At 43.3% G+C, this 18707-nt stretch overlaps 1 protein-coding gene across 1 annotated transcript; it reads left to right on the plus strand.

The window, feature by feature from the left end:
* The first annotated feature begins 22 nt into the window (after window positions 1-22).
* ubr1 (ubiquitin protein ligase E3 component n-recognin 1) lies at window positions 23-17330 on the plus strand. The gene is made up of 47 exons (XM_071911007.2): window positions 23-67; window positions 1296-1555; window positions 2889-2967; window positions 4105-4215; window positions 5514-5641; window positions 5767-5905; window positions 6038-6100; window positions 6219-6342; window positions 6921-7028; window positions 7127-7215; window positions 7310-7408; window positions 7561-7718; window positions 7806-7905; window positions 8010-8138; window positions 8241-8421; window positions 8543-8604; window positions 8784-8894; window positions 9029-9094; window positions 9207-9308; window positions 9422-9485; window positions 9616-9740; window positions 9844-9896; window positions 9987-10089; window positions 10196-10244; window positions 10341-10495; window positions 10581-10680; window positions 10797-10900; window positions 11032-11112; window positions 11472-11653; window positions 11824-12032; window positions 12141-12237; window positions 12378-12530; window positions 12614-12714; window positions 12939-13026; window positions 13111-13259; window positions 13342-13397; window positions 13516-13612; window positions 13718-13785; window positions 14143-14290; window positions 14444-14531; window positions 14818-14954; window positions 15065-15173; window positions 15304-15360; window positions 15455-15532; window positions 15630-15800; window positions 15996-16097; window positions 16831-17330. The coding sequence occupies exons 1-47, from the start codon at window positions 23-25 to the stop codon at window positions 16970-16972; spliced, it is 5220 nt and encodes a 1739-aa protein (XP_071767108.2). The 3' UTR covers window positions 16973-17330.
* The last annotated feature ends 1377 nt before the right edge of the window (window positions 17331-18707 follow it).

Raw genomic sequence — 18707 nt, forward strand, 5'->3', positions numbered from 1 at the left:
CCTCCTTTACGGCAGATGGAATATGGCGGAAGGTGAGAAATCCCCAAACGGGCTGGAGCTCAGCAAGGTATGATTTTCGATCAATAAGTTTGACAGTAGATACTTACACATAGCGACATAACATTGGAAGATAATGTATTTGTACGTACAATATAGTTGAACGATACAGTGGAACGTTGTTTTACTTGCCAAGCTAGCAATCGCAGCTAGTTCCTGTGCTAAATGGTTAAAAATCTCTCTGCAGTGTGTACCAGACAGGCTGCATTATTGCTCACCAACAGTAAGCATAGCAGTGTATGGTGATGTTGAGTCAAGACTTGTGACGATAGACAACATGGTGTAAATATAGCATTGTTCCCTGCAGGGTGTTAAGCTCTAACATATGCTATTTGGTGGACGCTTTTTGTCCAAAGCGCCTCAACATTGCCATGAGTCCATACAGTTTTAGCATCGTAAGGCCGATTGTTGTCGGACCCCAAACTCTGGTAGTGTAGTATCTGTTTTAGCTGCACAGCAGGCCCACACATGTTTCTCCAACGATGTTCTGTGTAATTTACAGAAGTAATCTCAGTCGAAACTCATTGCGGCACGGCGTTGGTGTAAGTGAAAGTGTGCTGTTTAGATATGATTAAACTTTAATGATACCTAAAACGCATTAGAGTCTTGATTTTTTTTTTTAACCAATTACCAAAGACCATCCTCCAGTCACTGCTTGGATATTTTTTGTCAGTCCAAGTAGCACTCTCTTTTCTTTTGAGAAATTAAAAGGCCTTGTCATTATATCAAGCCATTTTGGTTTGCTCTGTGCCTTATGTAATATAACATATAGATGTGCCAGTACCAATAGTGATAGTAGTTGTCAGGGTGATACCAGGCTGGTGTTGGTGTCAAAATTGCCCCATTGCTAAAATCCAAAGAGGGTACACAAAGATTTATTTAGCAGTAACAGCAATCAAGGCAAAGTGATTTGAATCTCTGTCTTTTTCACACGTAGAAGGATGTTCAATCCCTGTAATGGTAAAAGTATTAGTTTATATTTCAATCATCTTTGTTAAATGACCCGGACTCTATATGTTATATTACATTGTTTGGTAAACATGATGGATTGGATTGGCACTTGGTATAGATGAATACTTAAAGGCAGTAAGCTGATTTTTTCTGAACAGAAAAAGTGGAATCTATGCATCCCTACGATAATAAAGGCTAATCCATTTGCTTGTGTTCGTGATTAGGTGGAGACATGTGAGTTAATTCAGTCACTGCAAAGCAGCTTTCTCTCCTCTGTTGTGCTGCAGGAATGGCGGGACGCCGCGGACAGCGGGGCCGAGCTGCTCCGCTACCTGAAGGAGCAGGTGCCGCAGATCTACTGCCTGGAGACGGAGTCCAACCCTCAGGAGGAGGAGGAGCTGGTGCAGAACCGGCTCCTCCACCCTCTGGAGTGCTTCCTGTTTGGAGAGGAGCCTCGGGAGGGCCTGGAGAAGCTCAAGCAGGGCAGCACCTCCTCCCAGCTCTGTGGACGGGTCTTCAAGGAGGGGGAGACGGTCTACTCCTGCAGGTCAGCATAGACCCTCTGATCTGCTGCAATAATCCATCTTCATCTGAATCTTACCTTTTGCTCAGGTTTTGGTGTTTTTTTTGTCCAATAAAGTTCTTAAATGTATCTGCCCTCATATAATCTTTAGAGTTCTAGGTGACTTATAAGGTTTAGGGCAGTAGGTGATAACTTGATAAAAAATTTCATAACTTTAGCTGGTGGAGAACTGGGTTAGTGGGTGAGGTAAGAAGCCACAGAGTTCAATGATAAGCAGCCCCGTGCAGGCTAATTGACATGCTATCAAGTCCCTTGAGTGGGAAGAGTTTGGCCTCCTAAAGGTTTTATTTCTACAGTGATCTTATTACACTACAACACCACAGTATTTAGGCTAAGTGTTAAAAATGAATAGTTTATGAGTAGACTCTCTCAGGTTTCAGTATGTATAAGATGCAGTCTGTGAGCGGAGCTGAATTAAGTGAAACAGCGCGTCACTCACGAGGTTGTGCACATGTGCGCCTCTGTCAGTTTTTGCTCCAAATTTGTCCATTTCCTCCCTAAAGCCATCATATAAGTATTATGTAATTGTTATGAGTCAATTTGCAATCTAGTCGTATTTGAGAAATTGCTGTTATAACCATGCGCTTCATTAGGCCTAATAAACACAGTGGAGTGTGTGCCATTAGGCATCATTATGTATTAACAAGGTAAGACATTGTTGAATTCTGAAATTGATTCAATAGCCTAAACGTGTCACTCTATTCAGCACAAGTGAAAATAACTGTGACAATGCATTTCTGTTAACGAATCATGCTTAATTGATTAGTTGATAAAGGGACAATTATGCAGGAATTACTCATGGAAAATGGACAATTCTAAAATAACATAAAGAATAAAATGACAAAGTCTCACTTTTATTAAATGCACATGTGCCCGTTATCTAAAAGAAACGCATGAGGCTATAATTAGAATTAGCCTACAAAGACATTAAAACAGAGAAAACTGAGATTGTAATGAAACAATCTGTGTGTGTGCTCCTGTTGTCTAAAACAATCAAAATGATGCTATAATCAGTATAAATGCAGCCAATGACAACATTTGGCGATAACACTAACACTTGATTGGCACTGGTAGGCATTAGATCATACTGAGGTCGGGTGTGTGCAGACGTACAGTAGAGGTTGGTGGCACTGGATCAAATGGACTTGAGTGTATGTACTTTTCACATGAGTTACTTTGAGTTACTCATTACTTTGCTACATTCACATTCACTGGTAGGGCAAAAGTGCATAAGAAGCTTGTGCCAGCTGTTGACATTTGCACGATCAAATAACAAATCCTCTTCTACTGATTGCAGGGACTGTGCAATTGATCCCACTTGTGTGCTGTGCATGGACTGCTTCCAGGATAGTGTGCACAAAGGCCATCGTTATAAGGTATAAATGTTTAAATTTTAATATCAAATTCAAGTGATTAGTGATAATATGTTGATTGTCTTGATTAATCTTGATGTTGGTGTACATTATTACATGTTTTATTTGAGTACATTAATCAGTCACATTCAACTCGTTCCCCCTTGGACAATAAACAAGAATGGCATAAACTTTAGAAAATCAACTGTTCTGGGATATGGGTCCTCAGTGTATTTCAGAGGCCCAATCTCAAATATCATCTGATGTAATAAGTCAGTGGGGGAAGGCCAATCTGATGGCTCAGATGGATCAGGAGTGTCTCTCTCCTCTGCTGTACTGTAGTGGCTAAAGCATCCTTACCTTGTCCCTGTCGCTCGCTCGCTAGTCTCCCCTGTGCCATGACGTCAGCCTGGTTAGCAGCTCTGATCTCCCTCAAACTTGAGGAAAAAGAAACCATATAATATATTTTCAGATAGGCTTACATATATAGCTGTGATTGTTGTTAGGATTGGTTGGTTTACATTTTGTGGTCTAATTCAAAATATGACTTTATTTTTGGACTGTGCTTTTGCCGCTCCTATGATTTTGCATCTCATCTGGGCTGTAGCCAGGTCCCAAGATCCCAAACCTTGGGTGATGGGGTCTGGGGGTCCTCCCCAGAAAGATTTCAGCTTATTTAAAGCCAATTTCCTACATTTTTACATAGATTTATACAATTTATGTCCATCTGAACTACAGAATAAAATTACATTCTCCTTCACTTCCTTCAGTTCAAGTGATCACAGCTCCCCAGTTATTATGTTAAAATTAGATGTGGGGTTTTGCCAGGCAGCCTCCTCCTGAAGAGCTGCTGCGTATGCAGGGTTTGAGTCCTGTTCAAAGCAACAACTGTATTTTCACACAAATGTATAAAAAAAAAACATGAACAGGGTTTTTTTTTTTTTTAGAAGTAATTTATAATAATGTATAGCTCCATTTCCTTTTGGAAATATTCAGTTTTACAGGGAAAACGTACTGCGGTCTGGACCTTGGTGTCCTCATACTGTATACAGTGTGTCCCATACACCCAGTTAATGTCACTGTGTAACCTTTGCTAATGATGTAACTCTGCTGTGCTTGTCCATTACTTATCCTCAGTCACATATATGCATTTTTTCCCAGATGCACGCGTCATCAGGCGGGGGGTTCTGTGATTGTGGGGATGTAGAAGCCTGGAAGATTGGCCCCTGCTGCTCCAAACACGACCCAGGGGCAGCCACTGCCATGGTAACGGTGAGTTACATAATAGCTGGAAAGAGGGAGGTGGGAGGGGCCTACTTTTTCCATTCTGTGTCAGTGAACCCCAGAATGCTTATTTTCCCGTCTCAAGCTGGATGTTGCTCTCTTGGCCGTAGCTTTGGCTCCGGAAACGAGAAAGAAAGGCACTTGTCTGACCTGCACTGATGAGAAAATTTCAGAACTGGGTTAAGAGATTGGGAGAGTTTTTTGAGTGCTTATAATCAAGTGGGAAAACGGTGGTGGATGAGAATGGTTTAGAGCAGCCTTTCTAAAGTGGCCTAAATCTTGTTCAGTTGTGCTTGAGATGTATCTAGCTTTGATGATTGGGTTACAGCTACTCATACCGAAGTGGTGTTGTGACCACTTTTGTTTGAAACATTTTGAGGATTGATTATTATAGTCCAGCTGTTTGTCCTTCCTTTCTTAGGCGATCGTAGTGTTTGGGCTTTCTGATAAGATCATGCCTTGAACAGACACGTACGGCTTGATGGCTCTGTGTCTGTTTCCGTAAACAGCAGGTGCTTCTGTTAACGGCGACCCTGCTGGCCCCTGTCTGGCGGGCTGCTTTGTGTTTTCTACGCTACATCTGAACCTGTGCTTAACGAGCAGTGACACATCACATGACCGCCACGCCGTCTCAGTAGCGAACGTGAAAAACACTTCTGCAGACCCCTGTTCAGACTTCTTTTTGTTTTGACTTTGTGATAGATTCCATTCGTTGTTGTCACACAGTAGTGTGACATGGTGACAAATACACAGACTCACTGCGTGTTTTGTTTGGTTCATGTGTTAAATGTCAGACATTTGTATGAAATGCTTTGCTGCTGTGTGATGTGTGCTCTCAAGGGATTTTATATTAACTTAACCAGGCCAGCTGCCTGTTTTGCTCTTATAAGGTAAAATATTTTGCCCAATTCCTTGTCACATTGTAGCTTTTGGTGAAATAGGAAGTAGGGGATTAGTAAAGGTTATTTCAACAAATTTGACCGTGTCAGTTAGCTTGAGTTTCTGCCAAGTTACACATTGTGTTGAATGTTGATTATTTTTTTCTCTGTCCTTCTTGTCTTGGCAAATAACATTAGAATAGCAAGAAACTTTCACTCTTATCCAAGTGACATTTTGATTTGATCACACCAGATTCACTAACAGAAAAGAATTTACAATGTTTGAGAACGGTTTCTGACAAGTCGATGACAGCATTTCACAGTCGTTTTCAGAGAGGGAGAGAGAGATGGAGAGCGCTAGGGATGTGTGCAAATTTGACTCATGTGTGATTCCCTCATCCTTTGCAGGATGAGTGTGTGTTGGAGCCCGGCCTATATGAGCGAGCTGAGAAGCTTTTCCAGGTACTGCTGCACTACGCCACAGATCTCTTGGTCTGGGAGGAGAATTTTGATCTACCAGCAGAACTCCAGCCAAGGTACTGCCAGTCTGAACACACACACACACACACACACACACACACACACACACACACACACACACACACACAGCACCCTTGTTACTTTTAGACAGCCGGACAATGTATTTTCTCCATACATGCAGGGTGAAAGAGAATGCATACTACTGTGTGCTGTACAACGATGAGCACCACTCGTACGACCATGTGATCTACACCCTGCAGCGTTCTGTTAACTGTGATCATGCTGAAGCACAGACGCAGACAGCACTCATTGACAAAGAGGTATGTTTTTTGGTTTCATTCACTTAACAGTCATGAAGAAGGGAAGCTAATTAGCTATGATGTCCCGAACTACACTCAGCATATCAATAGCAGATTTTCAGATTATGTAAAGTGTTATTATCTGATGCACAGGGTCGGCGGGCCGTAAAGAGAGGAACCCTTCGTTCCTGCCAGCAAGCAAAAGACCTCATCAGGGTAAATTATACATTATACATTTACTCTGCGATAATGACATTTAGAATGATTTATATTTTTGCACCTGAAACGATCATCATTCAGTGTTTTATGTCTCTTGCACTGCTGTGTGTTGCAGTCCAACTCGGAGCACATTTCCCTGCAGCCACTGCGTGTGGAGATCCTCCAGTCAGCAGTAATGGCTCATCAGAGTTTTTCCCTGCGCCTGGGCTCCTGGTTCCAGCAGATCATCAGTTACTCAGGTACTGCAGCCACTGTCACTATACACTCACACCACACAAATCTCCCAGCCTGTTGTTGCCTATTGCTTGTTTACCATCCAGACATTGTTGGTGTCAGTGTGCCAGGCCAAGGTGGGACTCCCTATTTTCATGCCATTAGAAAAGTGGTTCCTAAAGATTTGCAAAAGGCCTTAAGTCAAGTACTGCCAGGTGTGGCCTTTTTGCATATTAAGCCACATTTAGTTCACAGATATTTGAATGGCTACACTCAATTCAAAGTATGATCATATACACATTGTTCTGACTAGTAGTATATAGTATGAAATGTTGTTGTGACAGGCATACAACAGTAACAATCAATAACCTCATATTTGATAACCTCATTAGCTGGAGTAGGCTAGTATGCTGTAGTTTGAATGTGAGAATGACATGGATCATGCACATGCCACTCAGTGTCTTGTAAGATGTAAGGCACCACCCGTAGGTGAAATGGCGTGACAAGTCCCAGGCCTGCGGAGCCTCCCCCTGTCTGAAAAGCTCAGTTGTACCTTTATAGTTTCATGTCATATGACGGGGGTGGTGATGTGTGTGTTGTCCAGCGGGCTTCAGGCAGGCCTTCTGCCAGGTGGCACTAGAGCCCAGCGCAGAGCGAGACCACCCATGCCTCATCAGCAGACTCATGCTGCACGATGCCAGGATGTACAAAGGCAAGTTGATCTGGGATTGATTTTAATGCAGATTAACGGCTTGATCTCGTCAACTCCGTGTGACACTAACATGAAGGTTTTTTTCTTATTTCCACAAGGAGCTCGCAAGATAGTGCATGAATTGATTTTCTGCAGTCTGCTAATGGAGACAGAGTTCAAGAGGCTTTTTGCAATCGAGTTTACCAAGGTAAAAAATATGGGAAAGGTTTTTCATTTTCTTATCAGCTGTTCTGTGCTTTGAATTACCTACATGCATACATGCTGCTACTTTGTCTTTTCAGCACTATAAGCAGCTACAAAAGGACTTCATCAGTGATGACCATGAGAGGAGTATATCCATCACTGCTCTGTCTGTCCAGATCTTCACTGTACCCACACTGGTACGTATTGTTTGTTATAGCAGCATCTAGATATTGTGTCAGAGTTTGGGTGTGGCACATTTGTAATATTTGTGCTTCTTCATGAAGACCGTATGTTCCCATGTTTTCACTTATCATCCATCTTTGTTCTCACCTGCCTGTCCCTTCACTAGGCCAGGCAGCTGATCGAGGAGGGCAATGTCATCAAGGTGATAGTTGACACGGTCATGGAACTGCTGTGCGAACACCTGGATGCCAACAACCGCTTCCACTTCCAAGGCTACAACTCTGACAAGTTCTTCCGCATCCAGGTCATCTTCCACGACCTCAGGTGATTAGGACAGCCCTCTGATTTAACAGGTTTTCTGCTATTAATACATTTGGTCCTTATCCAAAATGTAACTTTTGTCTCTCTCAGGTATATTCTGATCAGTAAGCCCTCACTGTGGACTGACGAGCTGAGGACTCAGTTCTTAGAAGGCTTCAAAGTCTTTCTTGGGCTCCTCAACTGCATGCAGGTACAAGTCATTTCAGCCCTGATCCATTCTTTGATGGCTCGTAATAGCATGACTATTACAGTGAGTTACGGCAACTTGAATGAATCTTCACTTTTCCTTATCAGGGTATGGAGGAGGTGAAGCGGCAGTTTGGTCAACACATTGAGGTTGAGCCAGAATGGGAGGCTGGCTTTTCTATCCAGATCCAGCTCCGCCACATTCTTGCCATGTTTCAGGACTGGTGTTCATCAGATGTGAGTCGTCCTGCAATTAGTCCATCTCCAAACCAGTACTGGTTCAAAGAAGAGAGGAGTACCTGTACCTGACTGATCCTTGCTTATGTCTGCCCCCCTCAGGACAAGGTCTTGCTCCTTGCATTTAAGGAGTGCCACAAAGCCTTGATGCGCTGCAATAACCAGCCCTTCCACAGCGAGGCCACTGACTACTACATGTGCAAGCACATCCTCCATGTCCGTCCATACAAAGTGTCTCAGGAGCCTGTCAGCATACATCTGCCCATCTCCAGGCTGCTTGCCGGTAAGAGAACTAGAACATGAGTCTCTCAGTGATTTGCAATTTGAGACGATGGACATTTCCGATCCTTCAGTATTCTTTCTGTCAACTGTGAACTTAATATCCTGTACATTATGATCCCTAGGCCTGTATGTACACCTGTGTAGAACAGGGGCAGTTGAACATCTGCAAGAATCTGCTGATCCTGTAAGTGACATGGAAATAAACTTTCATTCTACCTACATTCACTGTCCTTCAGTCATCCTCAGTGAGAAAGTTTGAGTAAGCTAGTACTGTTAGTCAGTCAGTGAGTCGGCAAGCAAGTAGTCAATGTGTGCTGTGTTGTACTTGTTGTATCAATGAATAAAGGTTTCTGTCTGTTACAGGAGAGCTTTAACTACACCCAGTTTGTAGAGCATCCTCTGCGCTGTGTGGTTCTAGCTGCCCAGGTCTCAGCTGAGATGTGGCGCAGGAACGGCCTCTCCTTGGTCAGCCAGGTATGGGACAACATTCTTCAGGCGTTTTAGGCATCATTTTCATTCTATAATCATCTCCGTTTTGTGATTTTTTTTTTTATTGATTTTTTTTACGATCAATTGTAACTGAATTCAATTTTGTTTCACATGATCAGGTTTATTACTATCAGGATGTGAAATGCAGGGACGAGATGTATGATAAGGACATTCTCATGCTTCAGGTTAGTGTCGATCAGTCACGGCATTTTCCTCATGCTCTCACCTCTTCCCTTTGTACATACAGTGTGGTGGCATCATATGTTGTTGTTTTTTTTCCCCCCAATTTATTTACAGATAGCTTCTTCCAAAATGGACCCCAACCACTTCCTCATGCTGATCTTGTTGAGATTTGAGCTCTTTGATATTTTCAATGGAAGTTGTTCAAGCAAAGACCAGGTGAGAAAAAACTCCAGAATAATTCAGGAAAAGTCATTGCAGCGCTGTATATACTAATATACTATAGTATATACTGTGTTATACTAATTGATGGAATACAACTCAATTTGCAGGAAGTCTTGAAACAGTGGAATCGGCTGACAGAAGAAATGCTCTACCTTCTAATCGTCATCGTCGGTAGCTTCATCTCTCTCCATTTTCAAAAATAAGGAATACACTGTGTACATTTTAAACTCAATCTTGGATATTTAGTTAGTTGGATATGAACCAGACTATAGTATTTGACTGATGTCTGTTGTGTGTCCAGGTGAGCGCTATGTCCCAGGGATCAGTCAGGTGACCAAAGAGGACGTGACGATGAGGGAGGTTATCCACCTGCTGTGCATTGAGCCCATGGCTCATAGCAGCCTGGTCAAAGGCCTGCCAGAGAATGTGAGATACATAATGCAACATCTCTAATTATAGCCTTAAACTCTTCACATTCACAAGTGAAGAAACATTACAAGCTAAACTACTGTAAAATGTTTTCTTGTAGGAGAGCCATGAAACAGGCCTGGAGACTGTGATTCCCAAAGTTGCCACCTTCAAGTATGTGAAGACGGAGAAACAACACATGAGTTTTATCTTGCTGATGATTTGTGAAGAGGTTTAATTTGGCTGTTCTGCTTCCCTTCTCAGAAAACCGGGCGTATCAGGGCATGGCTTGTATGAAGTAAAAAAAGAGTGTCTGGCAGAATTCAACCCTTTCTTCTACCACTACTCCAAATCCCAGCATAGCAAGGTAAAACAAAGGCTTAACACCACTTTTAGATTGCATTGTTCTCTATTTGATACAGCTTCTCTCGATCGTCTGCTCAAATCATTTTTTATCCTTTAACTTGTTCTAGGCAGAAGATTCTCAGAAGAAGAGGAGAACTCAGGACGGCAATGACAAAGGTGACTGATGTCTACCCTCTGCACTGTCCCAACATGCAACCATTTTCTTTTCCCTGTTTTCTAATGAATCAACTCTCCGTCTGTCTCCTCACTCAGCTCTGCGTCCTCCGGTGCCCCCAGCCTTCTGCCCGGGTTTCTCCAGCATAGTGCGCCTGCTCTGCTGTGACGTCCTCATCCACGTCCTGAGGCGAGTCCTGCAGAGAGCCGTGGAGGACCGGGCCACTCAGTGGACAGAGGCCATGATCCAGAGGGTACACCTTACGTTACTCTTTTTCTTTTTTACCTTTTCCTACTCTCACCACCTGTAGTAACAAAATGCATGCATTTCCCACCCAGGCCCTGCACTTGATAGGTCAGGGACTGCTGGAGGAGAAGAGTCAGCTTGAGGACAGCACCATGGAGGAAGTGACCTTTGATTTCAGCCTCAAGGCTCGCAGTGAGTGGAGACCAATTTATGTTTCTTGTCATGGCTTGATCTCACGCAGACGGTTCATCAGAGAGTCGTTTTTTTTACTGTTTGTGGCATAAATCTCTCTTCTTCTGCTCTTTTAGGAATCGGGTCAGAACATGGCAAATCTGTGTTCCACTTGTTGTCCAAGGTCAAGGCGCTTCCTTCCCTTGAAGCCCAGAAAGACATGATCAAGTGGATTCTGCAGGTGGGCTGTTCAAGCATTTGATTGTCATTCTACATTTCTGTCATAGAGTACAGTCATTATCACCTTTCTAGACATATACCATTATCTTCCAGTCACGATCGCCCTTTCATGTTAATATCTATTTCTGCTAGATGTTTGAGATGGTCAAGTGCCTTAGAGAGAAGTCAAGTCCAACAGCCTCAGTGAGCATGGAGACAACCAAACCAGAAGAGGTAAAGTAAAACAAGAGAATGATTGTGAAGCATTTACAAGTACACTGGATCTGATGTAACTATCCCTTGTGCTATTTTGAGTGAGCACCTACGTGAAAACCTAGCTTGGATGTTAGAGGAAAAAGGGATGTGTGAGAGAGAGTATGACGCTGGGGTTATCAGGTTGGCACTTCCCATCACGGATGTGCCATTGAATTAGGTCCATGACGCCTCCAGAGGGCTAAATATGAAGATAATTTCTAACCTCATTATTGGTCTCAACAATAGGTTAATGATTTGAAACGGCAAGCTCAGCAATTCAGAAAGGCAATTACATGATGTTTCTTTCTTTCCCTCTGACTTGTTATTGGGTGGCCCAGAGTGCCCAGGACAAAGAGAAAGCTGAGCGGAAGAGGAAGGCGGAGGCAGCCAAACTCCACCGGCAGAAGATCATGGCCCAGATGTCCGCGATGCAGAAGAACTTCATTGAGTCCAACAAGATGCTGTATGACAACATGCCAGAGAGCGGGACACAGGGAGAGCCCATTACATCTATCGAGAGGTGAGAAGGAGAACCAAGAGCAAGAACGTTCCTTTTTCATAGTGTGTTCCTTTGATGACGTTAAAGGACTATTGCAAAATCCATGAGTGTGTTTCGTGACTGTTGAATCCCAAGTGTACAGCTGTATAACAGTTTACGTTTAAGTTATGTTTTATTTCTCTACTGTGTAGCTGTGCCATGGAGCAGAGGGAGCTGTGTGTAGCCATCGGGCCTCACCGCGGGTCCACCCCGGCCGACAGGGAGGTGCTGACCTGCATTCTTTGCCAGGAGGAGCAGGAAGTGGCGGCCCAGGCTCCAGCCATGGTACTGACCGCCTGCGTCCAGCGGTCCACAGTGCTGACGCAGTGCAGGGGAAAGATACCTCCCAACAAAGCAGATGGTCAGTCTCCATTCGCAGATTATTTCCTCTACATTACTGACGAATGCAATTTATTTTTGGGGAAATCTCACCCATGCATCCGATATTTATAATATTTATCTCTTGAAGGGGCAACATCATATCCCCTTTTGATGCCACCTGAGCTGGCGGTGGGGACCCACACTGGCAGCTGTGGCCACGTCATGCATGCCACCTGCTGGCAGAAGTGAGTCACTACAGGAGCAAATTTCCCCATTTTTGCTAATTCTTCTTCTTACAGTGCCCCTCATGTGTGTGTGGTCTTTCGGAAGGCACACTTGTCAGTTTAAATTTCACTTTGAGGCATCATCCTCTCCTGTTTTGTAGGTATTTTGAGGCGATCCAGAATACCACCAGGAACCGGCTCCACGCTGAGCTGATCATCGACCTGGAAAACGGGGAGTACTTGTGTCCCCTCTGCAAGTCTCTGTGCAATACCGTGGTCCCTCTCATCCCACTGGAACCACTCACACTCAACTAGTAAGTCCACTCCTCTTTCTTCAGGCCAGTCTGTCATGGGCAGATGTATAGAAGTTATTTGAATGCCTGTTTCCTCTGTGTAGTGAGAATGCAGAGATAGTTGGACAGCATCTGACCCTGCCTCGCTGGATCCAGATCCTCTCTGCCCGAATTAAAGGACTCAAGTCAGTCACTCAGGATACTGGTAAGAATGGATACTGAACCTACTGTAATATATGCACCATGTTAAAACTTCAACAATTGAATTTGTCCATTTAGTTCATTTAGTTCATCTAATTCAGTAGTTGCTTACTGATTAATCAAAGAAGACCACTGTGGTATCTGATATCATTGTGTCTAATTATTGGTGATCAGTGATGATGTGATGTGAGAGATTTTTTTTTTTCTCCCTTGCCGACTGCAACGCAGAGAGTAACAGTGATGACGGGGAATCAGGGCTTTGTGGAGAGGGCCAGCCAGACTTTAGATCCATCCTCAGCTTTGGAGTACAAGAGCCGTGAGTGACACTAGTTCACAATTCCTCATTATTACGTTTCCTGTAGCGCAGGGGTCTGAATTCTCTACTGCTGGTTGATTTCAGGAGGAAGTTCTCAGACAGCATAGCGGAGATGCTGGTGGTGTGTGCCACCACGGTGCACAGGGTGGGACTGCAGACGGCACCCAATGAGCTGTGCCCATTTGTGCCCGTTATGGCCTGGAACACCTGTGCCTTCACCATCCAGGCCATAGGTACGGTTTTGTTTTTTGTGTCTCTGTCCCTGTTTATCTTTCTAGAATTCTCATTAAAATATATTCCTGTATGTCTTCACAGAAAACATATTGCAAGGAGAGGAGAAGCCACTCTTTGGGTCCTTGCAAAACAGACAGGTTGGATGCCATGTACTAACTAGCGAACAGCTGTTACTTAGTGATATAATTTTTAGGGTTTAATTGTGTTTTTTCAGCTATCGGTTTTGCCAAATGTTGTGATTATTCTCCGTTTCAGCTGGCAGGTCTGAAGGCAGCTGTTCAGTTTTCAGCAGCCCAGAGACTGAAGAGCTCCCAGGCGGTCGTCCAAAGGCACTTCGCCGACATGTTGGGAGGTACGTGCTCCATCCAAGCGTACTTAAAATGTCTCCTATTTATTTATCTAATGGGCTTGGTTGTGTAGTTGTCTTTTTGGTTATGGCTTTCATCTCTCTACCCAGTCTTGTTACCGGCCATGAGCAGAGAGAACACCCCTTCTCTTCTGGAGGTGGACTTCTTCCATCTGCTGGTAGGTCTCTCATAATGCTGACCGCTCTGTTGCGAGTGGATGACACCCACTTTTCTTCTGTGAACAAGTTCTTTGACTTTATTCTTGATTCTGTCATACAGTCATGTCAAAGAATATAATCAAAAACAAATCCAAATTTTATCTATGGCATTCATGTTTTGGATAATGATGGAACTTAGTTCTATATTTTGATAGGTCACTGGAGAAAATTGAAGAGAAAATAATTTTGGCATCAAGATTTTTTCCTAAATCAGAAGTTTTATTTGGATTTTGTAACCAAAATGTTACAAAATGTGCCAAAATGTGTGTGAGAACCTTTTGTAAATGAGGCCCCTGATTTCTGTGTGTGTGTGTCAGGTGGGGTTGGTGTTGTCTATTCCAGCACTGTACCAGGAGGAGGCGGTAGACCTACAGCCGTCTGCTGTCAGCTCTGCTTACAACCACCTGCACATCTTGCATCTGGTCACCATGGCTCACCTGCTGCAGGTCCTCCTCTCTTCCACAGGTAACAGCCCCAACAATACAATCCAGCTTAACATGTCTGCTGACACTGCATTACTAGATGCACCAATCCCTAAACAACCTCAGCATGCTGTATAATAGAACTGTATAAAATGGGTGATTATGGTGATCAAAGAAGTGTCTCCCTTCTGTGCAGATTTCCCTGCAGTGGCAGGTGGAGAGGAGGGGGAGGAGGCCAGAGCGGCAGCGGAGCTTTATGCTACAGTGTCACAACACACTGCAGGGTACAAGTGCCTCTCATCATCTTAGTAGCTATGTGGAAAAACAGTGGAGAAAAATATTCTTTTTAAATTGAAATTTGTACTGGGTTGTAAAAAGTCACCGAGGATGAAACCTTTGAGTATAATGCATTACTTGTAGATTTTCATTTCAGTTATCCTTTATTGGGGCAGCGGTAGCCTAGAAGTTAGGAAACCAGGTTGAATCCATGGTGTGTGCTCCGTGCTGTATACAATAATCCAGCCTGCCCTCAGTTTTGTTTGACAGATTGTTCTGTGGCTTGTTCATCAGGCTGAATTCAGATGTGTCCGGCAGCTCCGTGGCAGAAAGAGTGAGGAGGGGGATCACACCTTTCCTGCGATGTGCTGTTCTCTTTTTCAATGGCCTTACAGGAGTACCGCCCCCAGAGGAGCTCTCCAGTACTGCTGGTAGCTCAAGCTTTAGTATTATATCATTGTCACATACAGTATATGATGATTCATGAATTCAGGCTGGTGTGTGTGAGTTTCAGTGACATGCTCTGGGTCCTGTATTGCAGGTACCTCTCAAGGACAGATGGAGGCCCTGTGCAGTTACTTGGCGTTACCCTCCAATGTGTTCCAGCTCTTCCAGGAGCACAGAGAGACTGTTACTCCGCTGCTAGAGAGGTAGGCCCGACTGTTAATGTCCGTATGTTAAGTGATAAATATTTAGGCATGGCTGATGTATTGGATTTTTCATGGTTTGGTATTTGTTGGACAGGAGAGTCGTATTGTAATGATGGTTTCTGTTCCTTAGGTGGTGTGGGAGCCCGGCTATAACCAAAGTGCTGAAAGGCGAAATCCAGACAATCAGGTACACTTGCATTGTATCCATTCAGTACTACTTTTGCTTTGCAATAAAAAAAAATGATGCTATATAATAAATATGTTATATAATAATTCTGCAGACATCCCAGGAGAAGGAATCATTTGATTGAGCTTCCTGAGGATTACAGTGCCCTCCTCAATCAAGCCAGTCATTTTCAGTGAGTGGGGGATTTCATTTGTTTCATCCACCATCTTTCATTGGAGGATCTGCTGTAGATGTTCAGCCCGCTCGTCTCCTCTGGTCTCTGTCCTCAGGTGTCCCAAGTCTACAGACGACGACAGGAAGCACCCCACCCTTTGCCTGTTCTGTGGGACCATGCTGTGCTCTCAGAGCAACTGCTGTCAGACCCAGCTGGATGGGGAAGATGTGGGAGCTTGCACCGCCCATGCTGCCACCTGTGGTGCCGGAGTGGGCATGTTCCTCAGGTGGGTCAGGGGACTAAGGCTCTGTAGCTTAAATATCAAGGGAGTGGTTTTTCATGCTTTCAGATTGTTTTGGAACATGCATTCATTTCTTTCCTTCTTTCTCCTTTTTGCGTTCCTGATCACATCCTTGAAAGACAGTGATATATTGTCATATCTGCAAACATCAATTTGGTATTCATTTCTCCATGTTGACAGGATAAGGGAGTGTGAGATCGTACTGATGGCCAGTAAGACTCGAGGAAGCACCTACCCTGCCCCTTACCTTGACGACTATGGGGAGACTGACCCTCAGCTTACGTAAGGGTCTCGGCTTCTCTTCCCTGTGCTGTATTGTGTAATTCCTTCTATACTATTTTTCTCTTTGCGACTAAACTTAGCTTCATCCATTACAACTGGCCCTTATTTTGTTTAGATTGTGAATGGTCTACTTGAAAGGCTCCTGATCCACTGAGATTACACTGCATGGGCAAAGTGTTTTTTTTGGGGGGGGGATATTCATTAAGAAATGTATGCAGATCAAAATGTGGTGCAGAAGAGCACTGCACACATACATACACCCACATAGTCCTCAATTGCAAGACTAATCCACCAAGGCCTGGCAGGGTTTGATGTCATCCTGTAATGCCCAGACTGAAGAACCATTCAGCCTTATTTCTGAATGATTCCTGCTTCTGCATGTTGGAAAGGAGATATTCTTGGAGTCTCCCTTACTTGCCTGACTTGCTGGCAACAATTTATTTTTCTGGCAGCAATCCATTCTGAGTAGCTACACTAGAGTGATCAGTTTCTTTGAGCCATCGCTACATTTCAAAGGATCAAATTTTCACTACAGTACAATTCAGGTAGTTGATGTTGTGAAGCGTTACTGACACAGACACAGTGTGGTTGTATTTTTCTGCCGTTGCCATTGGCTGCATTCTCCACTTGCTGTGTATGGTTAGTGAATAGGGTAGCGTTCTAATTTTGTCATATCAAATGTGTAGCGAATAATGAATCGGGGCCTTCATGTTGCCTGTGTTTTAATCCGCAGGAGGGGCAACCCACTGCACCTGTGTCCAGAGCGCTACAGGAAGCTGAACCAGCTGTGGCAGCAGCACTGCATCCTGGAGGAGATCGCCCGCAGCCTGGAGGTGGTCAACGTCATGTACGCCTTTGAGTGGCAGATGTTGTGATGATTGGCCCAGTTGTGGCATGAAGGGCACAGCCATAGAGCACAGTCTGCTGCCATGCTCCTGAGACACACATACACACATAAGTATACACACACACACACACACACATACACACACAAACAGCCCTCCAGTCCGTGATTGAAGGAGCCCTGAGCAGCCAATCCCCCCCCCCGATGAAACCCCCTGCTGGATTTCAGATGGCTGGGGCAGTCGAGGAGGAGGAGGAGGAGGAATAATGAATAAACCCAAGTCGCCTTGTTTTATTTTGATTGTCTGCTGTGAGAATGAGTTTCTCCTAGAGTAATATTATTTCCAAAGAGGCTCATTCAAATAAAGACAAACATCAGATACACACCAACATGTTTCTGTTATCAGCTTATATATGTGATGTCCTTCCTAGGTGATGCTGTGAATTTTCTGCATTCTCTCTTTTGTGTTAGAAGTTATTATTTGACATAAGTTATATGAGCTTGAATTCTGCTGTTTTGGACTTGGCAGATGAGCGGAGACATTTTTTGGGATGGTCAGGGGATTATACGCGTTTTTATTTCTGTGCATTAATTCATTAGATGGTCCAAATGGCAGAGCCACGTTACTGATCATCACCCTTGTTCAATTATATATATTAGATGAAACATTTATAGAACGATACTTAATTTTCAAAGTTATATTCAGAAATAATTCAGTACTTTACTGTAAGAGCGGTACAGCTTGTTTAGTGAATTATTGTTTCAAGACCTAAATGCATTTAATTATAAGAGGCATTTTGGCACCTGAGGGCCACATGTCGGTGTTTTACCACCATGGTTACCTTTACTCACTGAGCTTCAACTGAAACACAAAAATGGGTTAAGAACATCTGTACATCTATCCCCCATTAGGCCCACCAGATGAATTCATCGAATGTTTACGTGCCTAATGTCTTTAAAAATTATTTAAGGGACCACTGTCAGACATTAATTATTATAGCCACATTTCACCATGCATATAGTGTTTTACTTATGCTTGGATGCATCACGCCCAGAAACGGCCTCATAGCTGCGTAACTACAATTAATATACTCTATACACAAATTGAATTTAACAAGTAAAGTACTATTTCAATATTCTATTTAAAACAAATATGTACATTTTATTGAAGAAACTGTAAGGTAGTACGATATAATTTCAGTTATTCCCACATTCACAATTGTACGTCAACTTTTTCAGGAAAATAAAATCGAATGCATATTTTATTTCTTCCTTTTGCGTTGCTTGACATTGCTACATGACTTCCAGGCTGTTGAAATAAAGACACTAGCCTATCTACTGATGATCTGCTCCTCCCTGAGTCAATCTGAGTACATTATTGTGACCATCTGTTTGTCTTCACTTCATTTACATTGTCTAAAAAAAGTAGTATTCCACTGACTAATCCAAATATAAAACAGAGACCAAACACAGGATGTTAAAAGTAATGTTGCTTCTCACATGTAGATCACTGAAGGAATGAATGACCTTTCAGTAATATCGCAGTGTCAGTGGAGATTTGAATCCCTTTCATCTTTCTTCATTTCTCATAACTTATCACACCTCCTGTAATAATCTCTCAGTCTTCTAATCAGCATCTAATCAAATTTATCATATTCCTGGCACAACCGTAGGGAGCCAGGTGTCTTCCTTCCATGACGGTGTGTTGGATGTTACTGCTGATTTGGAACATTGAATACAGAAATAGTGTGACTATTCTTTACAGT

The sequence above is a fragment of the Centroberyx gerrardi genome, chromosome 17 (assembly GCF_048128805.1).
Source record: "Centroberyx gerrardi isolate f3 chromosome 17, fCenGer3.hap1.cur.20231027, whole genome shotgun sequence".
Taxonomy (NCBI): Eukaryota; Metazoa; Chordata; class Actinopteri; order Beryciformes; family Berycidae; genus Centroberyx; species Centroberyx gerrardi.